Source organism: Pungitius pungitius, chromosome 4, assembly GCF_949316345.1.
Source record: "Pungitius pungitius chromosome 4, fPunPun2.1, whole genome shotgun sequence".
NCBI lineage: Eukaryota > Metazoa > Chordata > Actinopteri > Perciformes > Gasterosteidae > Pungitius > Pungitius pungitius.
The window spans coordinates 12,849,587-12,875,026 of NC_084903.1; the positions used below are offsets into that span (position 1 = coordinate 12,849,587).

At 42.1% G+C, this 25,440-nt stretch overlaps 1 protein-coding gene across 8 annotated transcripts in view; it reads right to left on the reverse strand.

Annotated features, from left to right (window-relative positions):
• Positions 1–24,892, reverse strand: part of tead1b (TEA domain family member 1b) — a 41,950-nt gene extending 17,058 nt beyond the window's left edge. For 7 of the 8 annotated variants that reach the window (XM_037489247.2, XM_037489237.2, XM_037489229.2 and 4 more), the window contains exons 1-3: positions 24,719–24,892; positions 24,123–24,256; positions 11,609–11,861 (exon numbers count right to left, since the gene is read on the reverse strand). In XM_037489247.2, coding sequence (XP_037345144.2) covers positions 11,609–11,765 — 157 coding nt within the window. In that variant the 5' untranslated portion in view covers positions 11,766–11,861; positions 24,123–24,256; positions 24,719–24,892. Of the gene's footprint in view, positions 1–11,608; positions 11,862–24,122; positions 24,257–24,718 lie in introns of those variants that run through there. The other variant, XM_062561760.1, reaches the window with a different exon arrangement.
• Between the last annotated feature and the right edge of the window lie 548 nt (positions 24,893–25,440).

The following is a 25,440-nucleotide window of genomic DNA, read 5'->3' on the forward strand; positions in this document are numbered from 1 at the left end:
TACTAAGCAGCCGAAGGAACCCTCCCCTTGGCCAGCCTAGACCCTAACTCTGGAGGATGTGAGACATATGAAAGGCACTCCAGCAACAGCCCCACAAAGAGGTGGTGGCTCAACTTCCTCTGGACCGACCCAAAAGAGCCGATGCCTCATTCAGCCAGAAATCCAATTTGGCCCTCGGCATCCTTCCTCCATGCAACCTGGGACAGCCTCCCTCTGTTGTGAATAACAATGCAGTGTATTGTCACAGTCCTCTGTGGACCAACCTCAGAGGTACCACACCCAGGAATAACTTCCTCTTCTCTCGCTTCGGATCTCTAGCATCTAAATTAACTTTTATGAACTTAACTCTACAACCACGACAACACGTTGCAAGGAATGTTCTGCATCCCCAGGTCACGTCTCTGCAGCCTAAGTATTTCTGAACATTTGTTTGCAGTAGTTGTAGTTGCAGTAGTCCCAAGCTGATCACAACGAAATACAATTTCTGACCTCTTTCTACCTGATATTAACTGGGTTGCTGCGTGTTGGCCTCAGACGACCAATATTTATCATTTAAAACAACGTCATATTACAATCCAATATCCATATCCTTATGCTCCTTGACTTCATCACGAATAACTTCATCTGTTCCACTGATAACGATTCAAGACACTTTATTGCAATTGAAACCATACAACTAAAGAATTCAGCTTGATAACTGCCAGTGACCAGCGGAAAGAGGACATCATAAAACAAGACGTTAGGATGAAAACAAGCAGGAAGAAACCCCCAACAGAAGATAACAAATAATACTAATGAATTGCACAGAACGGTAGACATACTGTATAATTATGTGCTAAGGTACGTTTTTGCATATGTGGAAATACGCCACGATGTGAACACGTTGCCTACAACGAGCACAGCTACGTCCGTGTCACTTCATGCACAAGATGTTGTGGCCTGTCATGTGGTGGAAAACCTCGACTCCTGATTAAAAGACACTACGTTGTGTATCGTGAACAGTACAGAGATCTTAGAATTCTATGTAGTGGGAACTTGGATTGATAGTATTTGCAGCTCGGGGGGGCGGGGGGGGCTCTTGGGAAAAAGCTGTCCTTCATTCCGTTGTGATTAAGCATAGGTATTTGTAAAAGGCTTTCATGCCCGTACAGTCTGGAACAACTATGTTCAAGCATTAATCATTTGCAATAGCTATTAGAGCGGTACCGGGCCTACATTATTTAATTCTCCCCCGTCGTCACCCTGAGGATTTGAGGGGCCTTGCAGTTGAACAGAAATGTACAAGAGAATGAGATTTTTCAAATAATAGAAAAAGAGTTTACATACTTTAGGTTTATATTGCATTCAGGTTTATTGATTCTCCCCCAGTGAATAGAAATGTGTATATTGACATTCCCGCTGTGAATTACAACCTGGATAAAGCCTTTACTCTTCAGTTTTGACGGGCGGACCCCAAAACGTGACCTTTACAGTCAACAGATAAACGCTTGGTTATCAATCTCTGTTTTCAATTAACGTCTTCCTGTTGGCTGTGTGGATGAACGTAGACGCAACCTTTTGCCAGAAGTTTTGGTTTCACATGAAACAATCAAGTTTCATGATACGTCTCTGAGTGGTATGGAAAAATGATAAATAAGCCTTATTGTTCTTTGTTGCTGATTTGGTCACTCATATTGTATGTTATAAAGAATTACTTCAACACGTTGTTGTAAAACCAGACAATGAAACATGGTAATACAAAGCATTAAAGTTCTGCTATCTTCATCTTTCCCTGATTACACTGTTAATACATTATGTTGTGAAATATTTGTTATAGCCTTAATAAATAACTTGTTTCATTTGATCAACAGCCCATAGTTTAGTATATACAAGGTAGATCCAGTGAATGTGTGTGCTTGATAAAGTACTCAAATGATTATCAAAATAATCACATGAAGCAAAGCTTTTTCCCTAAAAATCTATTCAACTGACTATTATTTACCTAATTTGTTTTGAGACAAAGCGACTTACAATAAGTGCATTTCAACCATAAGGATACAACTCAGAAGAACAAGAAACAAGAAAGTGCAATTGCATCAAAAGCTTAATTAGTAGAGCTGCATTGAATGGTACACAAAGGCATGTCATTGAATTCACCAGCAATGCCTTAATGCACCTGTACAACATCTTTGGGCTTTTTTAAGTAAGGGCCTATTAAACAATTTAACAGGCTTGGTTTTGTCCTTTGAGCGGCAAGAACAACACTTTACTGCTCCAATCGCATTCTTTTTTTCTTTTCCTCATTTTAAAAACCATCCATTTCCTGTAACAGCACTTCTTTCTAATGCAGGCACAACCACAGTCACATCTGGCCCAGCACTCTGCCATGAGACGGCGGTGGGCCTGGCCGAGAATCAGGCGGCAGATTGCCTACGTGTGTGTGTGTGTGGCCTCCACCGCTCGGCTGTCTCTCTGTCTGCTGGGGCCCAGAGGCACAGGCCACGTGAAGCTATCGTTCACCCGACGCGCAGTTACCGTACCGTTCGTGACAGCAACGTGGGCCTTAACCACCATAAAGATATGTGGTTACACCAAGACGGTAAGAATAGTAAATGTTTGGTATCGACAGGGCAAACAACTATGCAAATAATCATTAATTGCAGTCCTGTTGTACATCATTATATCCTGAAGTATAATCATTTTAGAAAATGAGAAACTTCTATCCAACGTAATGCTGCAAATACAGGAATCATCAAATGACAAAGTGAATTTTTGAAATGGAAAAGTACTAAATATTTCCTAGATCAGTACTGTCGAACTTTTAAGTATTAAGCATTTTTCACTAGTGTATATAAAGCAAAAATCCACAAATCTCTGCACTGTCAAATTCCTTCAAATATTTAATTACCCAAGAAATCCTTCCGCAAAATAATTTCTTCTTTCTTTTGTATTGCTTGATCAGTTACTTATTTAGTTTCTTAGTTTTTAAAGTTGTATAGACCAAAGCCATGTCTCTCTCCCTGTGTGTGTGTGTGTGCATGTGTGTGTGTGCGCGTGTGCGTGACAACACAATGGCCCCAGCTTTCCTGTCATCAGTGATAGATGACTCAAGGGTCTCAGGCAGACATTAGCATCACAATAGACCAAGCCAACAATATGAAGGCATACTCCCAGGTTTTGGGAATTGCAGGCGGGGACAGGAAGCCTTTTACTGGCAATATCAATGGGAAACCACTGCTCGCCAAGTGGAGGATAACCTGTAGCTTGAAAGAAAATTACAATGCCTCTTTTGGGAGGGAAAAGGCCATACCATCAGTTAAGCATCCCGTTAGCTGTGGATGAGAGGCTGAAGGTTGTTGGCGACTAAGGTCCTGTGAGAGGAATAATCTCACAATCTCGGTGTCAAACATAACTGTTGTGGTGAAAACACAACATGTTAGTTATCTGAGCATAAGCAATTACAACATAAAAGTCTGAAGCTGGCCAGAGCCAGCAGGTGTGTCTTACAAGTGGGTTTTTTAACATGTTTACAAGTCTTTTCTCTCCATTTGGCAGTAATGACACGAAACACAGGTCAGAGCGACCGACCACTAAGGCCTATTTAGCTCTGAACTCTCTTGTGGAAGTCAGACAATAATGTCAACTGATCTTATCATCTGACTCCAGTCGACCAGCTGCTTCTTACGGGAGCTTTAAGCGCTCGTATTGTTGAACCCTCGCACAGGAAGCATGGGTCCATAAGAAATACTTCAAGGCCAGACGTTGCATGCATGACGCAAAGGATGAGCATAAAGACCTATTCTTTGAGACACAGGACACATTAGAAATCCCTCCTCCTCCTTCTCACACACGCACGCCACTGCCATGTCCGCAGACTAGTTGAAGACCATGTAAATGCTTATTAAACGGTCTCTGTTTATGCAGCATGCTTTTGTGTTCAGTCCTCCATTATGTAAATACAATATCAGTGAGGCATAATAAAACACAACAAAGCTTACATTGGTACATTATACTTCTGGCTTGAAAACATAACTTTGTGTCACACTTTTTGGAATAGAAGTTGATTATTATGATAATCTTTCAACATTCTCAAATTTCCATTCAGCAGGGTTTTTAAAGTCTCATAAAATCCTCACAGGCTCTTTCAGTTATAGGACACACATGTACATGGGAGTTCCACCCATATCCACAGGAAATGAGCCTATTCATTCCTCGTTTAGACAAGAAAAGCAAGGACAAAAAAATTAAAGCCTACAATTAAGAGCAGTGTATTTTTAAGCCTGAGAATTTCTGAACTGACAACCAATACAGGCAATTTGGCAAGTAGGGTTTTCTGCTTTGGGTGTGTGTGAATCTATATTTTATCTGTGACACCTTTTCAATACTCTGGATATAAAACCAGTCACTGTTTTATCACCACTGAAACCACCAATCTTTGGTTTTTATTCTTTGTCATACGTGTTTTTATTTGCACAGAAGGTTGTTTTTGTCTAATAAAATAAAATATGTTTCTGGTGAAAAAAGAGCTGATGTCACCAACCTTTAACGGTATTGAAATATAAAATAGTGCACAGTGAACACATCTGCAAATTCATTCAACATTTTCATTTTATTTCAGTGGACCAGGTTTCCAAATATATCTGACAGTAATTTATGAGTTGGTTTAGATAAACAGTTGGTTGTGCTATTTCTCTCATTGGGTGCCATTAAACCAGTGCAGAAGAAGATGGTGTAACAAGATGACGTAATTAAGAAGAGTGACAATTTCAGAACATGATGGAAATATTAAGGTTTGTTTCAATTAATTAATATGGAGGCACATTCAGTCAGTAGTCTTAGACTTTACGTTAAGTATCACTTAGGGTTCCGCCACAGCACATTTACGTTTTTTACATAATGCAGTGAGCAGCTGTAATTAACAGCTCTTTAAAAATCCATTTTTCTCTGGACACCAAAAGAAATCAATACTTAACTTCAAATGACCTTATCGAGCTGGATAAAAGGCTTTATTGCATGGGCTGGGTCAGGAGCGGTTGAGCTAATGTGTTAGATGAACAGTGGGGGATTAAAGGTGAGGTGTTCTCTCAAAATCTTACAAGACATCACAAAGCAGCAGGTCACTAACCCGAGCCTTCCTGGAGACACCGAGAGGATTACAGCAGCCAACCTCTGCTGAACTGAGCCTGTGTTCATAGGTGCTGAGGAGGCAACGACAGCCTCTTTATCACTCAGCAGGTCCAGCCAGTTGTATTTCCTGTCTCCCATCTCTACGCCACCCCCCCACCCCCTCCCCCCCAAACGAGGACAGCGCTGAAACCCACTAGTCCCAACTCTTTGCAATATACTCACAAGGGACCAATTTGCACAGGCAGCCCTCGTCTGAATCACTCCATCAATTAGGAGCCACTGTGTTTATCATCACATGCATTATTGTAGAGGCTGGCCTGGTCATTGTGTTGAGGCGTGCCTCTCAGGAGAGGGGAAGGGGATGAAATAAATGACCAGGGAGTGAAGCCACAGTTGGACAGGCTGCTGGACTAATCTGAAAGGACGGTTGTAATTATGAGTCTCCCGAGGAACTGGCTGTGTGGCGAGTCCCGATGTGTGAACGTGGCGCTGACAGCCAGGAAGGTGCATTGCCCCCCCCCCCCCCCCCCACTCCACAACAAAGTAAGACACAGAGTCCAATCAATATTTTCAATCTCTCAGGATCAATTCAGCATCTGAGCACAAAGGAAGTCATGTTAGCTGTGACCAATATGGGCAAATAAAAAGTCCAACTTTGTGGTCATGATGGGCTCCTCTGTCTTGCGTTCTTTTGTAGTCATGAGCACAGGACTGAAAGTTTTAATTGAATTCAAGGTTGTAGCGACGCAGGGGCCCAAATACTTAATGGCAACGTAATAAAAATGTGCTTGCTGTTGCATTCAAAAAAATAATAATATGATTGGTCACATATTATATTACATTGGGGTCATACCATAACATAGCATTGAGTATGATAATTGTACATCTACAGTTACAGTCTCTCTTTGTTCCCAGGGATCCTGTTCAGTGTTTAGAGACCTTTCTCTATTCCACAAATGGAAGGGAAAGAGATGACCGTCTCTGTTAGCGGTGGAGTGCAGTCCCTGTGCTCAGGATGAGAGAATAACGCTGGCATTCAGATTCCATTCATATGTTGATTACACAAAATGGTCCCATCAGTGTGAGATGATCTCATCAGAATAAAAGTGTTTCATCACTGGAATATGATGTAATCAGCACGAAACAGATGATTTCTATAAGAGAGCACGAAAGTGACACTGCATCTTTAAGAAGCCTGGAGTCTCACTGTGTTTTAGTCAAACAAAAGCAGCCAATTGGGAATGTGCAACCTGAAACCAGAAGCCAGACTCAGAGGGCCTCACACAGACCTCAGAGCAGGGACACACCCTGTGTACTCCTGATTCAGGCAGGCAGAGAGGCACGGCCTGCAATCCAACCATTCAGTGCCAGCAGAAAATCCCAAACAAAGAAGACACTGATCGTTTTGTCTGGCTTCTTCTTAGAAAAGAAGCAACTACATACAGTAAAAAACACACACACACACACATTTCGATTCTAGGAAAAACAACAATTAACAATGTTAATTTAGGCAACACACTCACATCCAGCTACATTTTACAGGCCATGTGAGGTTCTGTGTCAACTGTAAATCTATATAACTGTCAATTAAGATAATGTTTAGGTGTAAATGTAGATAAATACAGGTAGACTATGCACAGTAAAATACAGAGCATACAAAGGTTGTCTTTTTTTTCTACTAACAAATCCTTCGCAATCTTCTCAGTCTACTCAGGAATTGGCAACGCTTGAACCTTCAACCCCTCCAGCCCTGTTCAGGCAGCAGGCGAAGCTGTGGGGAGGAGTCGCCACAAGCTACAACATGTTATACTTGGTCACCACAACAGAGACATCCTTTCCCCTGTAATGACATCTTATAATGCACACTTCAAAATCAATTCTGCTTGTGAACGACGAGACCGCTTCTAAACGTAGATCCATTTTCGGGCCGAGCCTCATTAATGCTCGTCCTCAGATCCACAGAGACACACGTGGGTCATAAGCTCAAGATGTGTAGCAATCAAACAAAACAAGCACAGCAAAATCAGCTATTCCCCTGATGTTTCCGCCGGCTGACGTCCAGCCGTCCTGACTAACGTCCACTGGGCTTTTTAAGACACATTTGCATCTGCAGTGAAAAACAACAGGTGTGGAAGGACTGGGCGCCAATGGTTTGGTTCAAGAGAACTGAGAACAAAACAAATTCTCAAAAAAAAACAATATTTGAGTCACACAGGTCAACTGGGGAGATACCCCAATCACATTATTACCGCCATTTGGTCGATTCGTATCAGACAAGATTCTGCCTTTGTTCTATTTGTTGAATACGGCCTCCAGATGTATTCTTTTCACAACCGTCCTGAAACCAACCTGAAAAATATTTGTTGAAAAACTACATGTCCAGATCCTCAAGGCCCAACAATGATGTGCGGGCGGGATCTCGCAAAGCTACAAGGTTGTTGCTTTCAGCCATGTGCGCACTTGAACCTTGGACCTGCTTTCAGATGACGCGGACCCATCATCTGAGACCTCCGTCATCTCCAGAGGTCTGCGACAGTGGATTCCTTACACATTACTGTTGATTACAATATTACATAAACATCGGGACTGAATTCCATTTCTGGCACCCAAGAGGTTACAATGCTCACATTATCCCGTCGCTCTCTTTCTCACAACATATTAACCTTCGTTACATCCACAAAAATATCCATAGTATCCATAATAAAAACACCTGTTGAGCAGAAGTGTTTCACCCCGTTCGGTAGAAAAGTCACAATTTGTGCTTGTTGACCCATTTGCATTTGCAATCCCAGCCACTGTGTCAGGTTGAAAGACATCTCCATAGCGACCCACGATGAATATATAACCAGTTTGTCACAACCCAGACCTAAAATCCTGATTCAAAACGACTTCTTCCCTCCCTCATCATACCTGCATCAATACTATTTACACTTTCGGCAGTTACTCCTTTTGAGGAAGGACATAAAATAATTGGACTTTTTTCACTACCATGTGTGTGAAAACACGGTAGTCTTACACTGACAATGGCAGGGGAACAAATGAGGGATTATTCTGGAGGTGTGTGATGCCTCTCCTGCAATGAAGTTCCTCACACTCCATTCTGCGTGAATGTAGGTGACTCGGAGAGCCTGAGCTGATCCCAGAATTCCTCATTATCCGCCCAGCAGGGAGGATCAGGTCCGCTCGCTCAGTCTCAGAGCATGCTCGGCCCGGTGAGACGAGCCCCGGAGGAGCACCGTGCTGGGCCATCGGGGGCAAGCCAGGTCTGCTCATTATATCTAACTCATCCTTGGCATCTCTGCAAACCAAGTGCCACTTAGTTCCCACAGGAAGGGGTCTGGGCTGGATCACTGACGAGATGGCAGAGCAAACAGCAGAGTGGTAATGGGAAAATCTTTACATCAAAAGACACGTGCAGACGGACCCATACTGTCCACAAGTCCACATAGGAGGGGGAGATTACAACACTTAGGGATTCCTTAATGTCAGGCTAAATATGAATTTAATTGTACCGCTGCTGCTACTGCTAAACAGAACCAGATTTATTCCTGATATAATGACAGAAGTATGTGAAAGTACCCTAAACATTTCCATAAAAATGAAAACATCTTACATTCGTGCTTTGGTGGACTTCCCCCTTTAGCATCAAAAACAAAATGAAAGCTGCATGGTATAGCATACGAGTACTGTATGTGGATTTACATATTTATTTGTCAGGAGATACAAAAAAAGAAAAATCTGTTCTTCCCTATTTTTTCCCCCAACAGTAACTGAGAAAAATTCACCAACGTCATTTAGCGTGCGGGGCAAGCGCAAATATATAACTCAATGAATAAACATACAATTTGAGTGAAACGTGTTGTTTCATTTATCAACTCTATTTCTGGTATAAATGAATGCAGCCTAGCACAGCAGGTGAATTATGCAAGTGCAGAGTCGTAGCCCTTTGGCTAAGGCCCCTCTATATCCCTTTTACTTTCTGTAAGATATTCTCATACGTAAGTCTAGGAGCGGGGCGAGTGCCGGCTGAAGCAGTCTATGCAGATGTGGCGTCTTCCATTGCAATCACAATTAGCCTCAGAGAATTGGCACAGCGCCAGGCAACGCTGGTCTCGGCACATCCGAAACACTTCAGGTAAACACCACAATAAGCTAAGAAGCAGAAATTAGAAATTGTTTTGTACCGCAACACAGTTGCTATAGAGACTGTTACTAATTAACTGCACTCTACCCCAGGATAACAAAGGGCTTAAGGGCACTCAGGGCAGATCCTCTTGTGATGAGCTATGTGTATGGAACACTATGCCATCCCCGGGGTCTCTCGAATACAAAATACCAGTCTCCTTGCAGCCAACTTTCATCTCAGATGCCATGAGAGGTTTTGTGCGGCGACGGTCTGCGGCTGTATTAAACCCTATGGACCTGGATTACAGCCCCAGATCAGCCTCACCATGATTAGCTGAAGCCTACCTTTCTTAAAAGACAAATCACCCGATGTCTGTTTGCTTTTTTATCAGCATGCAGCCTGGGTTTGGATTCAAATTCATATTTTCCAGTTGAGTTCTCTCAATGGTAAAGATGCTTTTATACATTTGACTGCATCGCCCGCAAACAAAATGCTAAATTGTCAGAGAACTAAGATGAATCGAGTCACATTCCAAGCATTCTTCAAAAGATTTGCAGCACTGGGTTAATTTTTGACACTATATATAATCCATGACAGCTAACCACTCCCTCCAGGTGAGGCCTTATCGGTTAAAAAAGACTCAGGTTGGGCGCAGCAGTCGCCTCCCAGCGTGGATTGTCCTGATGCTGCTAAATGTCACCACTTTTTAGCAGATTTTTAGACTAACTTCACAAACAAAAGGCACAGCAAATCAGATATTCTAAGAAGGAAGACTTCCATCCATCGTTTCACCTTTAATCCAACCCAACCCCCCCTACAAGAAACATTAAAGCTGAATAGAGGTTTTGTCATCATTTCACAACATCAACCCATTCATTTGGTTTTCCTCCAGGTTTCTTTTCAGTTTGCAAAGTCAAAGTGTCAAACAGTTGTGACTAATAAAAGGAATGACGGCCTTTTGATTGTGCCATTGATGGGACAATTTGTAACCAGATACTAAGCACATCTGGCAGAACCAAGCTTTTTTCGACTCTAAATTTGTCTCTTTTTATTTTTCATTTACATTTTAAGGCAGAATCAGAACCACAAAACAGTTTCGAATCCAAAAAAATCTTTGTCCTGAGAAAGAAATATTGAATGTTTCAGTTTGTGAATTGTATGCTTTAGTCTATATGTGATTTCATGTGGTAAATCACAGCAGATTGTCCTCATATCTAATTTGAAAGAGAAGCAGCTATGCCTGCATTTAAGCTATCTTATTTGGGTATTAGATTCAGTAAATGTAAATCAACATCAAGATACAAGACACGCCAAATTTCTACCTGCTCCATAACTTATCAAAAGGATACATTTAAAAGATAATTAAAAAAAAATGTTATGTCCCTGTTCACCAGAAAGCAGAACATGGATCACATTGAGTAACAGTGAGGACTGCACTTAGCACTGCTCGTTTAAAAAAAACAAAAAGGAAGGCTGGTTCTTTAATCCAGAGCAGAGGGACAGCTTCTCTGGCAGCCTCACTCTGTGTGGGGAGTAGGGAATTGGAAGAAGAAACAGTGGGGAGGGTCCTGTTGTGTGAGCCCACATCTTTGTAGTGGCAGCTGAGGGGTTTCACTGCAACTCCTAGAATTTACATTTCGTTTGGCCGGAGCGGGTCACATGACAGCTGCAAGCGAATGCTCTGAGGGGCTTTATGCTTTCACTTGACACTGACTGACTGGCTGGCTGTGAGACGGTCCAACACCACAGAGAGAAAATATTCCCTCTTTCCATGACATCACCCAGCCAGGAATGGGGGAAATGGCGGGAGGAGAGGGGGCACAGCTGGTGGAAGCCACAGTACCATCTGCTACTGACTAATAGTCCATGCTGCTTTACTTATAAACTTGCACTTCTGTGAACCAGAATAGTGGTCTGTATGGTCCCCATACATACATTTGACTGTCTAATAATATTAACATACATGTAATGTATATAATAAATACAATATATACTTATTCATTGATACCACTCTCGTGTGACTGAATACGGAATTAAAGCCCACACAAAACCACGGGTATCACCACAACTTGCTGTTAATACGCATTATTTGTCCTTGTTGTCATACAAGAAACAACATATTAATCAATGAGCTTTTTTGGGATCGTTACCTTTGGAGAGCCGGGGCCAGCTGTTGCCCTTTTGTCCTGCCTTTATGCTAAGCTAAGATAACAACCTGCAGGCTGGGACATGAGTGGTATTGACATTCTCACCTGGCTCTCCTTAGGAAATCAAACCAACGTTTTCCCAAAATGCCAAATTATTTTTTGGAGCTCACGTAACTACACGGATGCCACTTGCTGGTTAAAACGCTGACATACATTGAACCGTACTCACCATACATCTTTCCCTCATCAGAGAGGATGATCTTCCTGCGTCCACAGGGAGGGTAGATGGCCAGGGCCTCCTGGAAGCTCTGTTCAATATCAGGGCTCCACACCCCCTCAGCATCATTGTCCATGGGCTTGTCTGCCGAGTCGCTCATCCTTTCCATGTCCTCGGCAGGGCTTTCGCTGCCGCTCCAGCTGCTGGGATCAATCGTGGCGGTCGGGCTCCCCAAGCAGAAGCCTGGAGCAGACTAGGGAGAGACCTGGAATTCCAGAAAAAAAAAAAAAACACAACCCAACAGTCACTCTCAGCAACCAAACAGTGGACATCTGCTTCCCTCCAAAAAAAGAAGAAGAAAAAAAAAAAAAGAACACAGTCCACACTGTTTGAGAACACAATATGGAGCACAGACAGCCAAACAAGCTCGGACCTCGCCAAGAATGTTGTTGACTTGATTTACAATGGATGTTATGGGATTAGACAATTGAACATTTTCTCAGATTTGTGGCACTTCTCTCTAATTAAATGACTGAACACAGTAAATTGTTTCTTCTTTCAAATCTAGTTTACAAATAATAAAACTCTCAGCAGACTATGAGGAGGAATGCAACGTCTTCGCGGAGACGTCAATAAAACACACAACGGTTGTCAAGGCGCAATTTAAATTCACCCCCGTTAAGTACCAGTGCTGTTACTTTCTGCTTTTTATATTCTAACAAGCTGCAACAAGAACCTCCATCAGAATTGTCACCCCAAATTGAATCCCCGAGGCGATAAATGTGGGTGGGGAAATGAGAGAGCAGCATATGACACTCCCCCAACAGGCGAGACGGTGTTTGTAGCTTCCAATGAAAAAAAAATAGAAATGAGCAAGACAATATATGCTACAAAAATGAAAGTAAAAAGAAATGGATAGTGGCTTACGTCACCTACTACCTTTACATGATGACGTAGAAACTGTAGACATTAGACACTCAAGCCCCACAGAGAAGCCAAAAAGAGTTAAAAAAAAAAATACAGGCTGGAGACCTGCAGGCATCACAAGAAAACTGCTGTTTACAGACTGCGGCTCACTCCAAGAACCTTTGTGCATCTTAGCCAAGCGGCTCACACAGCTGGACAAAGTCTCATCTCAACAGCGGCTATTGACAAGACCGACAAGCTGGTGAATCTGCAGCTAATAAACTGAGGACAGCATCATAATGCGGTGACAGCATCTGGAGCAGAACGCATAAAACATAAAACAGCAGACTATCCTTTCATTTTATGAGAAATGACTATCACACACACACACACACACACACACACACACACACACACACACACACACACACACACACACACACACACACACACACACACACACACACACACACACACACACACACACACACACACACACACACACACACACACACACACTACAGCTGCCTGAATGATGGGCCTCGGCGAAGCGATGGAAATGAAATTCAGCAGTGTTGTGGTCAGAGTAAACTGTGCGGCTCTCATGATTGGACACCATTCTGCACAAAGGAGGTTCGCAGGCAGAGTCCGGCCCAGAACTTTAAGAGACATAGTTAGAGTTTATCAAGATGGCTAAATTACATTCAGAGGCCTAAAACAGACACAGCTGACAGCACTTTTTGTCACATTATGTTAAAAATGCAGCTGAGCACATTAGCATCTAAATGCATCCATGCAAGGGTACAATAAACAAACTGGTAAACTCAAAGGATGTAAGACAAAACGGTCTTAGCCATGGATAAATAAATAATGCGCGCGCGCACACACACACACACACACACACACAGGGTGTTTAAAAAAAAAAAAGCAGGCGAAGAGCACAATGAAAGCACGTCGGCTGAAAGGCGAGTTCTCTCTCTCCACCCAGAGCGAAAGGGCAGAGCAACCAGTTGATAGGACATCCTGAGTGAACTAAAGAGGAAATTCTCTGAAAGGCCGTATGCATGGGGCTCGTTTCAGCTGTTTTGCATTGTCCAATGCAGCTGGCTCACTTGTAATTCCTCCTGCCCCACGCACACTCTGCACCTTCAAGTGTTACTCCAGGCTTCATGTCCCTTTTGTCACAAGAAGTACGGCCTTGTACATCGGGGCGTGAGCTCCGGCCGAGTGTGCGACAGAACAAGTCCATGTCCACAGGGGGGGGGGGGGGGGGGGGGGGGGCGTAATTTAAATTGAGTAACAGTGTCTCAAACGCTCACAACAATTTAATCAAGACAAACAGATTCAATATATAGAAATATCTGAGTTTTTCGTTTTTCTCCACTGTCAAATAGTTGCTATTTATTCTAGTTTCCATTTTTCTCTTTTCTCAATCCCTGCCCTCTTTCCAGACAACTGCTTCCTCTGAGCAAGATCCCATTCAAGCAGCACAAGCTGTCAGGAAGTGAGAATAGTAGCATATGTTTCTTCCAACATGTCAGTTCATGAGGGGAAAAGGGGGGATGGGAGCAAGCTGTTGGGGGAAAAAAAAACTCCCAGCGAGCAGCGAGAGCCCTTACTGAATTCCGTTTTTGTGAGCCGACTGCTGACACAGCAGAACCAACTCAAACTGATGAGGGAGGGGGAAAAAAATCCCATTTCAACCACTAATTGTCTGGGTATCTTTCTAGATGTGCTCCTCATTCCAATGTGATACAATAACGCACTCATAGAAATTTCCAGTTTACAAGTTCTGAGGAAAATAATATACATTTTTTTGGACTAAATTATTGGTACAACATTTTTGTACATCCTTCTAAACCTCAAATAAAAAATGATTTTCATTTATACATTTAACTCCACCTACCATGCTATTAATACAAACAAAAACTCAAATACAATCATTTAGGCAAAACCCAAATCCGTTTGAGAGGGAGCATCAAGAGAGGAAAGTAAAAGGTCAAGAAGGTTGAGAGTTGGTTTAAAACAATAACACTTCTGATCTACAAAAAAAGACTCAATAAAAAAAATGTTTTCTCCAATATGAGACTAAATGTATCTGCATGGAGGCTGATCATTGTCACCAGGAGAACTAAAAACAACACACACAGACAACCAGCCAACCTGACAACCCTGTAGCGTGTGGGTTGGACTTTACACGGCCCACTCTCCTCAAAGCAACGCCTTGAACAGTCCTCCGTCGTCTTAAAACATCTCAATGTGTGACAATGAGCTCCGACGTGGTGGAGGCGGCGGCGGCTAAACAGCGAGATGAAGACGGGCAACGCTCTACAGACCCCAGGCAGTCGAAGCTTTTAAGAAAATTGAAGTATTAAACATTTTACCTAGAAGTCTTGAAACAATCTGATTTACCTTGCATCTACTCGTGCTCTTAGGTCATCCACAACTGTAGACCCAGGCTCTCCTTACCTTTCCACCTCAGATTTATTTTTTAATAAATTCCCAACTGATAATCTTTTTTTTGTAATCTAAGTAACAAGTTAGCAAGCAAAAAGCAACAATAAAAAGATGTAAACCAGCTTACAACAAACACTAATGTCCAGAATTTAAATATGGTAAAATATAAAAACTTCATCCTGATCCTTGCTTTGGAGATCTGGCTTATGATAACAGATGGTTGGAGAATTTTTAAAATAAATCTTTTAAAAACAAAACCAATTTGGCAATGTTAACATTTGTGTTGAAGATTTTGATCATTACCAACAGATTGTAGGCAACAGGCTTCTTATGCACATTCTATCTAATAGATTATGGTTAAATGAATTCCATTCCTTCGTTATAAATTGACCTGAATATATAATTGCAGAACTAGTTCTGATTCGTTTGGAAGATCAGTTGAATTATTATTCCCTTTGTATTTCTTCAATGTGGCGGAATAACAAAAGGAGTGAAGTTGTGCTTGCTATGCAGAAGGAAAAGGATGCGGTATAGAGAAGCCGAGGGTGGACAGCAAATGGTTATTGCATGCTTACATACTACAACAGAAAATGTACTTAACGGGTAACCCTGTTGTGTAGATGTTATCATGTCAATGGAAGATAGGGTGCTTCGACTGGTCCTCACACAAACACCAAGTAACACAACGCAGAAGTCCTCAGCATCCTTAATAGATCAGTTTCGCAGCATCCTGTGGCATTAGCTGGATGCTTTCGCCGTGTGCGACATGCGAACAGCGGCAGAGTTGTCAACGAAGACGGTCTCTTAGCGCCTTAGAATCTGGTCTAATTAAGTCCGCCAAAGGAAAGTATGAATGCCATCCATGGAAACACTTGTGGCTCCCAGATAATACTTGTGCATACTTCTGTCTTTGCAGGGTGTTCACCATAGAAATGGTCTTATTTGTGAGATGCGGGGTAAAGATCGCCCGCAATGCAAGAAATGAATGCAGTAACTAAGCAGAGTAGTAGCTTTGACACGGCATTATGGGAAATTACACTTACTGTGAGATTACATAAACCACTCAGCAAGCTGGAATCCAGCTTCTTAAATTAAGAGAACCCATTTCACCCATCAGACAGAGCAAGGTAATGAAATAGCAGATGAGAGGTCTCAAATGTAATTTTCCATGTGGAGTTCTTTTGTGCCGTTATCTCAGAGGGTGCAATAATGATTCTGTGAATGACTTTTGTGCACCCCATAATGGCCCACAGTAGTTAAGGCCACAGTGTGTAAAACTGTAATTACCATGTGATTTCCAAACTCAAAATTTTCTGCTTGTTGTCAAGACACATCCTGGCCTTTGCATAATTATAACAGCAATGTCAAACATATTCAATTTTCAGCAACATGTAATTTACTGTGAAAATTTACAATGGCTGATATTCAATTTAGTTTCTGTTCATTAACTGGGGAAAGTATGTTTATTGAATGAAGTCTGACAGCAGGTCTTTGAGGACCTTGAAGGTAAAATGAAATTAATCAAAATTCGGTGGAAATCATCTTTGAAATGAATTCTTTAAGTAAGCTTTACTACACAAGGCTACATTTGGGCATGCAGACACCGTTTAAAATAAAGCCAAATTAAATAAGCGAATATGACTTCTAACTTTTTATTAAAGGCAACAAAAAAACATTGGAGCACATAAACCAATTCTACTTAATTTTTATTTTCATACAAAACCAAGCTGGTTCCAGGGAAAATGTTAATTACGGCATTCAGCCTACAATATGTCCCCAGACAACACAAGAATGTCACCCCAAAACTCTTGATTCTGTTATGGATGTTTCTTTAGGTTTCATGAATAAATCTACAGGTCTGGAGTACAGATGAATGAATAAACAAGGTTTTCAATACCAATTTCCTCAGGTCCACTGGAGAGGCTGGAAAGCTTGCTTTCCACCTCCGTTATTGGCAATGGCTTAGTGTTTATTTCATGCCTCTTTGAACCAGCAGGCTGAGATGCCGTGAATCTGTCTGATATCATCCCACTCAAATCGGAGGCCTGTATCCCACCGCCCAGCGACCATCAGGCCACTATGGGATCAATCTTTGTTTGCCAGAGAATAGGATTGATTTACAGGGTCTGTCAAAGCAGCCCTCTCTACTTGCCTCCGTTCTCAGACACAGGTAGCAACAACAACATGACCTGGACAACATCAGATACGTCGGCTAAAGGGCGGAACAACAGAGGGAGGTTTCACCGTAAATCTAAGAGACAAAATCGTCTCCGTTCTGCGGCAGCTTCCCCGCCAGTGATGCCAAAATAAATTTAAAAAATCCAATTGACCATTCAAACGTGAAATGTAATGAAAGCTCAGAAGACATTTGCCTATCAAAAATGTGCAGTTGCATTCCACACAGCGGACGCCCGTGTCACCGCGGAGCGCGAGCGGAACACATAAAGCTCAGGAAATTAAAGCTGTAAATAAAGGTCCGTTAGATAAAGGATCTCCTGACAGTTATGAGAGCAGAGCAGGCCGAGAGCTGGCTGCCGGCTCACTCAGGACGCGTGCGCAGGGGCATGAAAAAACAAATCACAGTGATGAGCATGAAGGCCACCATTTGCATTTGGCTCTGCCAATTCACACTGGCTCAGCGCTTTTTCTTCTCACACAAATCATTCATCCCTTATATTGTTCTTTCTGTCCTGTCCCTCCACACACCTTTTCTCCTCAACTTCCTTTTTTGTCTTGGCCAATAATGCATTTGACTCTGGACTCCTATGGCATAAGACAGCTTCCTAAGGAGGCAATAGGCAGCCAGGTATGGGTGGCTCTCAGGCTTAACTGAGGGCACATTAAAAACATATTGACACAAACTTTTTTAATGTTAATAAATTTGATTCTATATCATACAAGATGTGGCCTGGCTTCAGGATGTTTCACAGTATTTTTGACAGACTGGACCACAAAAGGACATGTTTTTGGTAAAAAGTTACATGCCGTGTAGAGAATGGAATTTAATAAGAGCTTGTTTGCCTTTTCACATTTTTGTACAGTACAGTTGGAAAATACGTGGAAGTTTTCTATGTCAAGTGTTTGACATTGAAAGAAGATCAAGTCAGCTACGCAAAAAATAATCAAAAACCTGCGACTTACCATTGAAGCCACCCTATTCACTACTCAGGGAATAACTCATACCACTCTAAGGTATTGATGCAATCACAAATACCATAGGTCAAACAGAAGCTACACTAATTTTTGGGCACTCCGTGGATCATGACAAATAAAAGATCCAAGGCTGAGAAACTAAGCAGGGAGTTATTAAGTTGGACACTATGTGCAGTCTATAGCATAGCCGCTGCTGAGAGGTCAATTTAATTTGTTTTTCTAATAACGTGTCCGTTTTGAACAACACATCTTAACATTTAGAAGACTAGCACTGCAAAATGATGATACCATCTGCAGGTTATAAAGAACAAGGCTGCGTGCCAAAGTCCCTATCAACATGATATTTAGTACAAATGACAGCTTTCATTGATTAGTCGGTTCTGAGATTCGCTAACGTAGCCTGCAGTGCACGAGGATGTGCTGATGACCAACATTTATGTTCTAAAATCGCTGGTATTTCCTCCCTTACCTTTGATCGCATTTGATTAGAGAGTTTTCAGCGACTACTTGAGCAACGTGTAGCCACACTTTGGATCTTTTCTTCTCTCTGCCATGATGTGTATCTCACGCTGTACCAAACCAGAGTCCGTCCGTGTGTGTGTGTGTGTCAGAACAAAGCATGAATCCCCTTCACTCAACACACATAACTCCCACACATAACTTCATAAGTACTGGAAGCAGAACCATTAACTCCGGACCTTATCGATACTCCAGGCATTCACGGCCTTATCTTCTTCCTTAGAACAGAGCATCAGGGGCCTCCAAAGGCAAAATGACGACAACAATAGTAACAGACAATGACGCACTACTCCGTAACATCAATAAAGCATATTATTTTAGATTTGATGTTGTTCGTCGTAATACATTTTTTTAGTCACAAATCACGAGGTTTGGTCGGGTCACTCATCTTCAGTAACGAGGCTCTGAGAAAGTGGCGTTGTAATTACTGCTGTGTGCGTCCCAAAAGATACAACACAAACCATTTATTCCCACAAAAGTAGGGATGGATTTCAAGAAAAATACTATGTATAGTCACTGGGAAGCATGGATTTTTTTTTTTTTTAAGACAGTAAAATGGACCGCCTATAACCTCAAACAGGAAGTCTGAAACATCTGTTAATGTGATAAAACAAGAGAATAAATTGTGTGTTTTTTGTTAAAAATACATTTTAAAGCAACTATTCAGCTCTTTTAAAACAGACAATGTGTTGCCGTGTCCCGGATCAGATTCCAAACTAATTGACTGTGCAGAGCCTGCATATTAATGACGGGAGCTCGGCCTCCAGTCCATCTCCGCTGAATCCAGGACACCTTCAGGGCAGAGAGGGAGCCGGCCTGATCTGTGTCAGCCACGATAACAATGCAGCGGCCATTGATGGAAGCTCTCGTGGAAATGACTGGGGAATACTGTGCCAGAGAGACTGAACAACCCACATTTGAATACAAGCCACAAATTATACAGTTTCACTAAATGAAGTGACTGTGTGCCTTTGTTCCACGGGTTTCCTTCCACTAGTGGAAAGCTGCACACCACTACTGGTACGATGGCCAGCTCTGAGAAAGGAAGTTGTTGAAGCCGAGATATCCTGCTGTCATTGTGGGTAAGAACTCAAAATGTTTATAGTGGTTTCAGAAACTGACTCATCTAATGATCCATGGGGTACTTATTGCTTTTCATCCGTGTGTGATCACGAGTCAGCTCGTTAATTTGTCTTTTTATGCCATATAGTAAGAAAAAATGCTTGTCCCACCAACTTAATAACTTCTGAGGAACTACACATTATTACAAGTGGTGGATACATGGAGCTGTCCAAGCTTCTTTTTTCAAAAATGAGGGAGACGGCCATATGGTACAAGTTTTAGGTCTGTAATATTAAAGTGGTAAGCCTTCAAAGGGTCTGTGAAGCTCAGTCACTTGGTGCTTTAAGTAAAACTAGAAAAAAGATCCAAACATGACTTGTTTGAAAAGTCTTGATACAACTCAAGCCAACATGCGAGTAGACTAAAACACAGCCTGTATTCCATAAGAATGCACAAGGAGGAGGAAAAAAAAACCCTTGTTTCGCTTACCAAGGTGGTTGAAAGGGCCAAAGTGCATTCGGTAGCTGGCAGTCATTTTACGGCCGCAGTGCTGAAGCAGATTTACTTAGATGACGTCAGTGGCTTTGAGCCAGCTTTTCCTTTTTGGTGGCACTCTGCACTGGCCTCAGTGGGCCCAAACTGCTGAGCAGCAGCACATGCTCTAAAATTCCCTTTCTAGACCAGGGTTTACCTCAGGGCACACACAGACACACTGGAAGCCTGCAGGAGGCTTTTTTTTCTTTGACCGCAGAGAGAATTGTTGTTTTGATTCTTTCACAGTGACACATCACATCTAAATTAGAAAATTAATGTCCATGTCCAGATGTAATTACAGATCAGATATTTTTTCTAGCATGGACTTTTCACAATAAAAAAATAGCAAAATTATATTATGATTCATCATTTCAATTAAAAACGTGGGAGGTGATGTGTTCACATTCCCACGAGGAATTTCACAGGCCTATTACTACTAATAGAAAACATGTTTTTATTTTCTGGCAGGTGAAGCTTTTATTTACAACATCAATATACTGTTCATGCATGCATGTTATGGATTATCCAGAAAGAATTTTAATTGTTGACAGTAACAAATATATAATTTTATCTGATTCAAAAGAAACTATTCATTCCTTAAACCTAAAGTGTTAACAAAAGTGTAGCCAATGTAACAAAAACGAAGCCATAAAGAAGTCTCCTCATCGGAGCACAAACTAGTTAACACAAGTCACCACTCAAAGGCATTTGAAAAAAAAAAAAATAAGAAGAAAAAAAAAGACATGCTTATATTACGGTGTGAATCCAATTGCAATTTTTGAACGCGGGGTACCATCCCGAGGAACGAAATGCATCACAGCTCTACAGCACCTGTTGCCTGGAGCACAGACGATGCAGGTGCTTCTCTCCAGCTGCCAGTTAAGACTTTCAACCACAGACTGTATCTCTTAATGTGCTATAATTAAAAAAATAGTCACAAACCAGTTGTGGTTATTCTCAAGTTTAAAATCATTACAATGATCCTATCGGCTAAGAGGACGGATTAAATTCTTTCTTGGGTGTCACTCAGATTTTGACATTAGTGCTTTATGTTTCAAACAGACATGAGCTCTTGAATGCTAAACAGATTAGAAGTAAACCAGATCATTACTGTATGCCAGGACCTCACCCACCATAGTAAAACCTGGTAAAAGCATTACACAAATGCAAAAGTGTTAGTTGAGGAGAAAGTTTGACGCCAGGCTCACGGCACAGAAAAAAATAATTCATATTTTCAACGTTTTGTGAAGAATAAACTGAACAGACATTTAACGAATGTTTTGACAGAGTAGGTTTTTCTGAAAAGTGAACACCGATAAAGATTATGGACAAAAAACAAAGAAAAGAAGAGTCTCTCTTGGCCCCGAGAAGTAACATCGTCCTTTCTATTCTTCACAAAAGCATATTATTCTGTCAACATCACAACAGATAAAGAGACTACACTGTGTACCCGTGTCCTCAGCCATCAACAAAGCAGACACGCCCATCTAGCCAATTAAGAAAAATACAATAGAATACAAAAAACTAAAATAACTTTGTTACTTTTTGCACATAACAATCAAATCAAAATTATTTAAAAGTTTATCAATATGAACACTGTCACAGACTCAATGTCATGGCGTGTGAGGATATCCATGTTCTTTTATATACTACAACCACCTAATGCGCTGTATTCCGATCAACATGGCAGCTGAGCCATCTACTAGAGCTAAGAGCGCTAACAGGGTAACCGATGGCAACAGAGCTAACAAGTGTTTACTTGAGGAGAAACTGAATGGTGTGCGTTACACCTCGGCGCGACCACCCCGTGGCTCAGGAGGATATTATGAGCGCACGGCTGTAACAGCTAGGAGAACAAAGCTCCGACACACTGGGATTACAGCTCAAACAAAAGGGAGTGTGACTTTATTTCCTGCTTAAGATGCCATCAAACCTAAATATCTTTACTTAAAAAAAATTGTTTGATGCTATATCAATGCTTTTGACTTCAGTAACTTTAAGGAATTGCATAGTATCGGCACAGTTGCCGCGGCAATCTTGTTTTAACGTGTTTCCGTATCCGTGGCGTAGGTCTCCGTGATGTCACCATAGAGCATTTGCTGTTTCAAAGTGGGTTGTTCCCACCTGCACCATCTGGGAAAAGGGCAGTGACCATACATCCTCAATTCTCAGGGTAATCTAAAAAGGGTCAAAGAGCTGCATCGTCGGCCCAGTTGACCCAGCAGAGGAGAAGGCTAGCAGCTAGCAGCTAGCAACCGGAGAGAACACCCACGCGCTCAAATAATGAACATGTTTATTTCTATTGTAAAGTTGGACAGTCACAAGCTGAGAGTCTGTGAGGGTGGTCGTTGTTTCTTAGAGTCACCCCCCAAGTGCAGATGATGAACTGCAGTTTTTGGCACTTCTGTTGGGTTGGCGTCATGTCTTTTTACTAAAAAATGCTAATTAGATTGACGGAAGTTCACGGACTGTTTGGAACAAAACATTTACTGGGATGAAGCTCATTCACACCAATGGGGGGGGGGGGGGGTTGTGATTGTACCACGATGGCTGTGGTCCCCCCTTGGCGGCACCTCTGGTAATGAGGTCCAACAAGCAGAGGGAGTTTAGTAAGTCTTAGTAAAGTCTCATTGGGTCAAACAAAGACTACATCCTATTATTGCACAAGCGTTATGCAGGCTTGCATCCAACCAGTCCGCTGGTTGCATAAGCAGAAAACAAAGCATCCATTTCTGCCCCTAATTCTTTTCCTCCAAGCCAAAAGATTTACATTGCAACATGTCTGGGGTTACGCCTGACTGCATTCACACTGTATCCTGGAAATAATCACGGATATTCACGTTAATTGAGTAAACTTCCTCGTAAGTTACATCAAATCGTTAACAGCAGTTAACTGGGAGCAAAAACCTAGCGTTTGTGCTACGGATTGAAAGGTCTTTCATGCCATTTCACAGTTGTTTTCCGCTAAGCTCATTGTAATACAAAATAGTCTTTTTGGAGAGTTGTTTTCCAGAAGCTCATGATGAAACACACCTGAAGCCATGAGATAATAAGATTTGTGTGACTAGACAGCTGACTGAGATACTAAATAAAAGCACAAATGGAAAAGCTCCCAAGAGAACAAATCAGATTATTTCATAACCGCTTGAATAAGTATAAATCAAAGCAGCATAAATGACCTGCTTAAACTGTGACCTAATAACCTGATTCAAAGCGAAAGCATCTAAACATTACAACAACAAATATCCAGTTAGGTGTCAGGGATTCAAAGAAGTTTAGCAGATCCTTCAGTGTTTGGTGCAAATAGGTGTACACCCACTTTTTAAGGCCACTTAACTGCTGCTGGTGACAGCTTTTGGCCTCGCTCTCATCACTCCCTTTGCACAAGAACCCGTGTCATTTTCCCCAGAGTCCACAGAAAGTTTGGGGGTAAAAACACACACACACACATCCCCACACAGACACACACACACACGTACGTACACGGCTGGCAAACCGTTTCAGCTGAGCAGGCATTTCCCAAAGTGGAGGGAGAGGGGAAAACAATGAAGGAAACCCCCAATAAACGCTACAAGCAAAAACATTCCTCGTTTCCAACGAAGTAGCTGAGCTTAAGACCTTTTAAGACAATGTCGAACCTACAAAGTAATGCAAAAAGAGATATTTATTTTGTCGCATGAGTGGTTTTGCACGGATCCTCGGAAAAGGGCCACGAGCTTCAATCTACCAGACAACACAAGGGCTTCAGCGGGGTACCCTTTCCCTTCCGTCCCCTCGGTTTCGTTTGGAGTAACAGTGACACCGTGGAGCACACGCACACGCACACGCACGCACACACACGGCTGAGAGCAGTAACAAACATTGAAGGGGAGAGAAAAAAAAATGTTTTACTTACACAAAAACTTCGATGGCTAAAAGAATTCCCGTGAAAACCGCGTTGAAGCAACAAGTCTCTCCACCGTGTTTTCTCCTTCCAGTTGGTCCGAAAAGGCTCCGACGTTGATCTCCAACAACTCCCGACCGAGCCAACTACGGGGAGGGAGACAGCGACGTTTTCAACCGTCATCTTGTGCTAAAAAAATCGTTATTCGTGCGGTGTGTACACATATATATATTTTTATTTTTGAGTTCGTCCCGATTCCCGCTGGGACTTTCGTGCTGATCTGACACAGGACAAAACCGCCTCTGGTGCCTTTTATAGGGGCGTGTGATCGGGCTTCTTTCTAAAAAAAAAAATGTGAAAAATGTCAAAGATTTTCGCTGCTGTGTGAGGCAACAACAGTGCGCGTCAAAGTGAGCGACCAGAATCGGCCATATGTAGCTCAGCGATGGAAACAAGACGACCTAACGCCACTTCACGCCGTGGGATAAAGAGTAAACACCTCAATAAGCCGACATTTCTTTCATAAATTGTCTAATATTTCCAAAGACGTCAACTAAACATAAGTCTACAACCAGTTTTGGATACCTGCAACTACCATTGAAACTTACCTCGTTATTGTTACCTCATATAAAATGTCCCTTTTCTTTTTTTGAGTAATGGGATGTTACGGGGTATTTTTCTTTTTTTTTTAATACTATGTCAAGTTATTCTGGTGTTTCTGGGCCAGCCAGGAAGGTGTAGGAGAATCGCTTCGCGCACTGACAGAGATGCGAAGAATGCTCGGAATGGGAAGAGGAATGAAATGAACGTCAAAGAGCGAGTTTGCGCCGGGGCGGAGCGAGAGGTGGCGTCATCCCGAGCCCAGCAGCCCAGCCCGGGCAGCGGGCAGCAGCAGCAGCAGCAGCAGCAGCAGGGGAGGGTACGAAAACAGCCCGAGGAGCCGACCCCTTCAGGGACACCGAGAAAGTCCGATTTTGCAGCTCCGCGGCCGTGAAGCCCACTTTGCGACGCCGTCGAGGCGGCTACGGTTCATCCATGTGAAATAAAGTCCTTCTCAGACAGTCGTAGAAGACGAATTGGGGTGTTTTTATTTCATTAGAAGTAGAGCTATTACGGTGGCTAAACTACTTGGTTAGCATGTAATAGTACAAAGTATCAGCATCAAATATGCGTAAAAAAAGTTTTCATTATGAAGAATTATCAATAATTACTGATAGTTTTGGAAATGTTCTTGATGTAAAGATTTCAGAAATTCTTTGTTGGCTGTATTTTGAATAATTTTAAATGTTTTTATGGTACATTTGTATATTTTTAAATGATGGCTTGACTA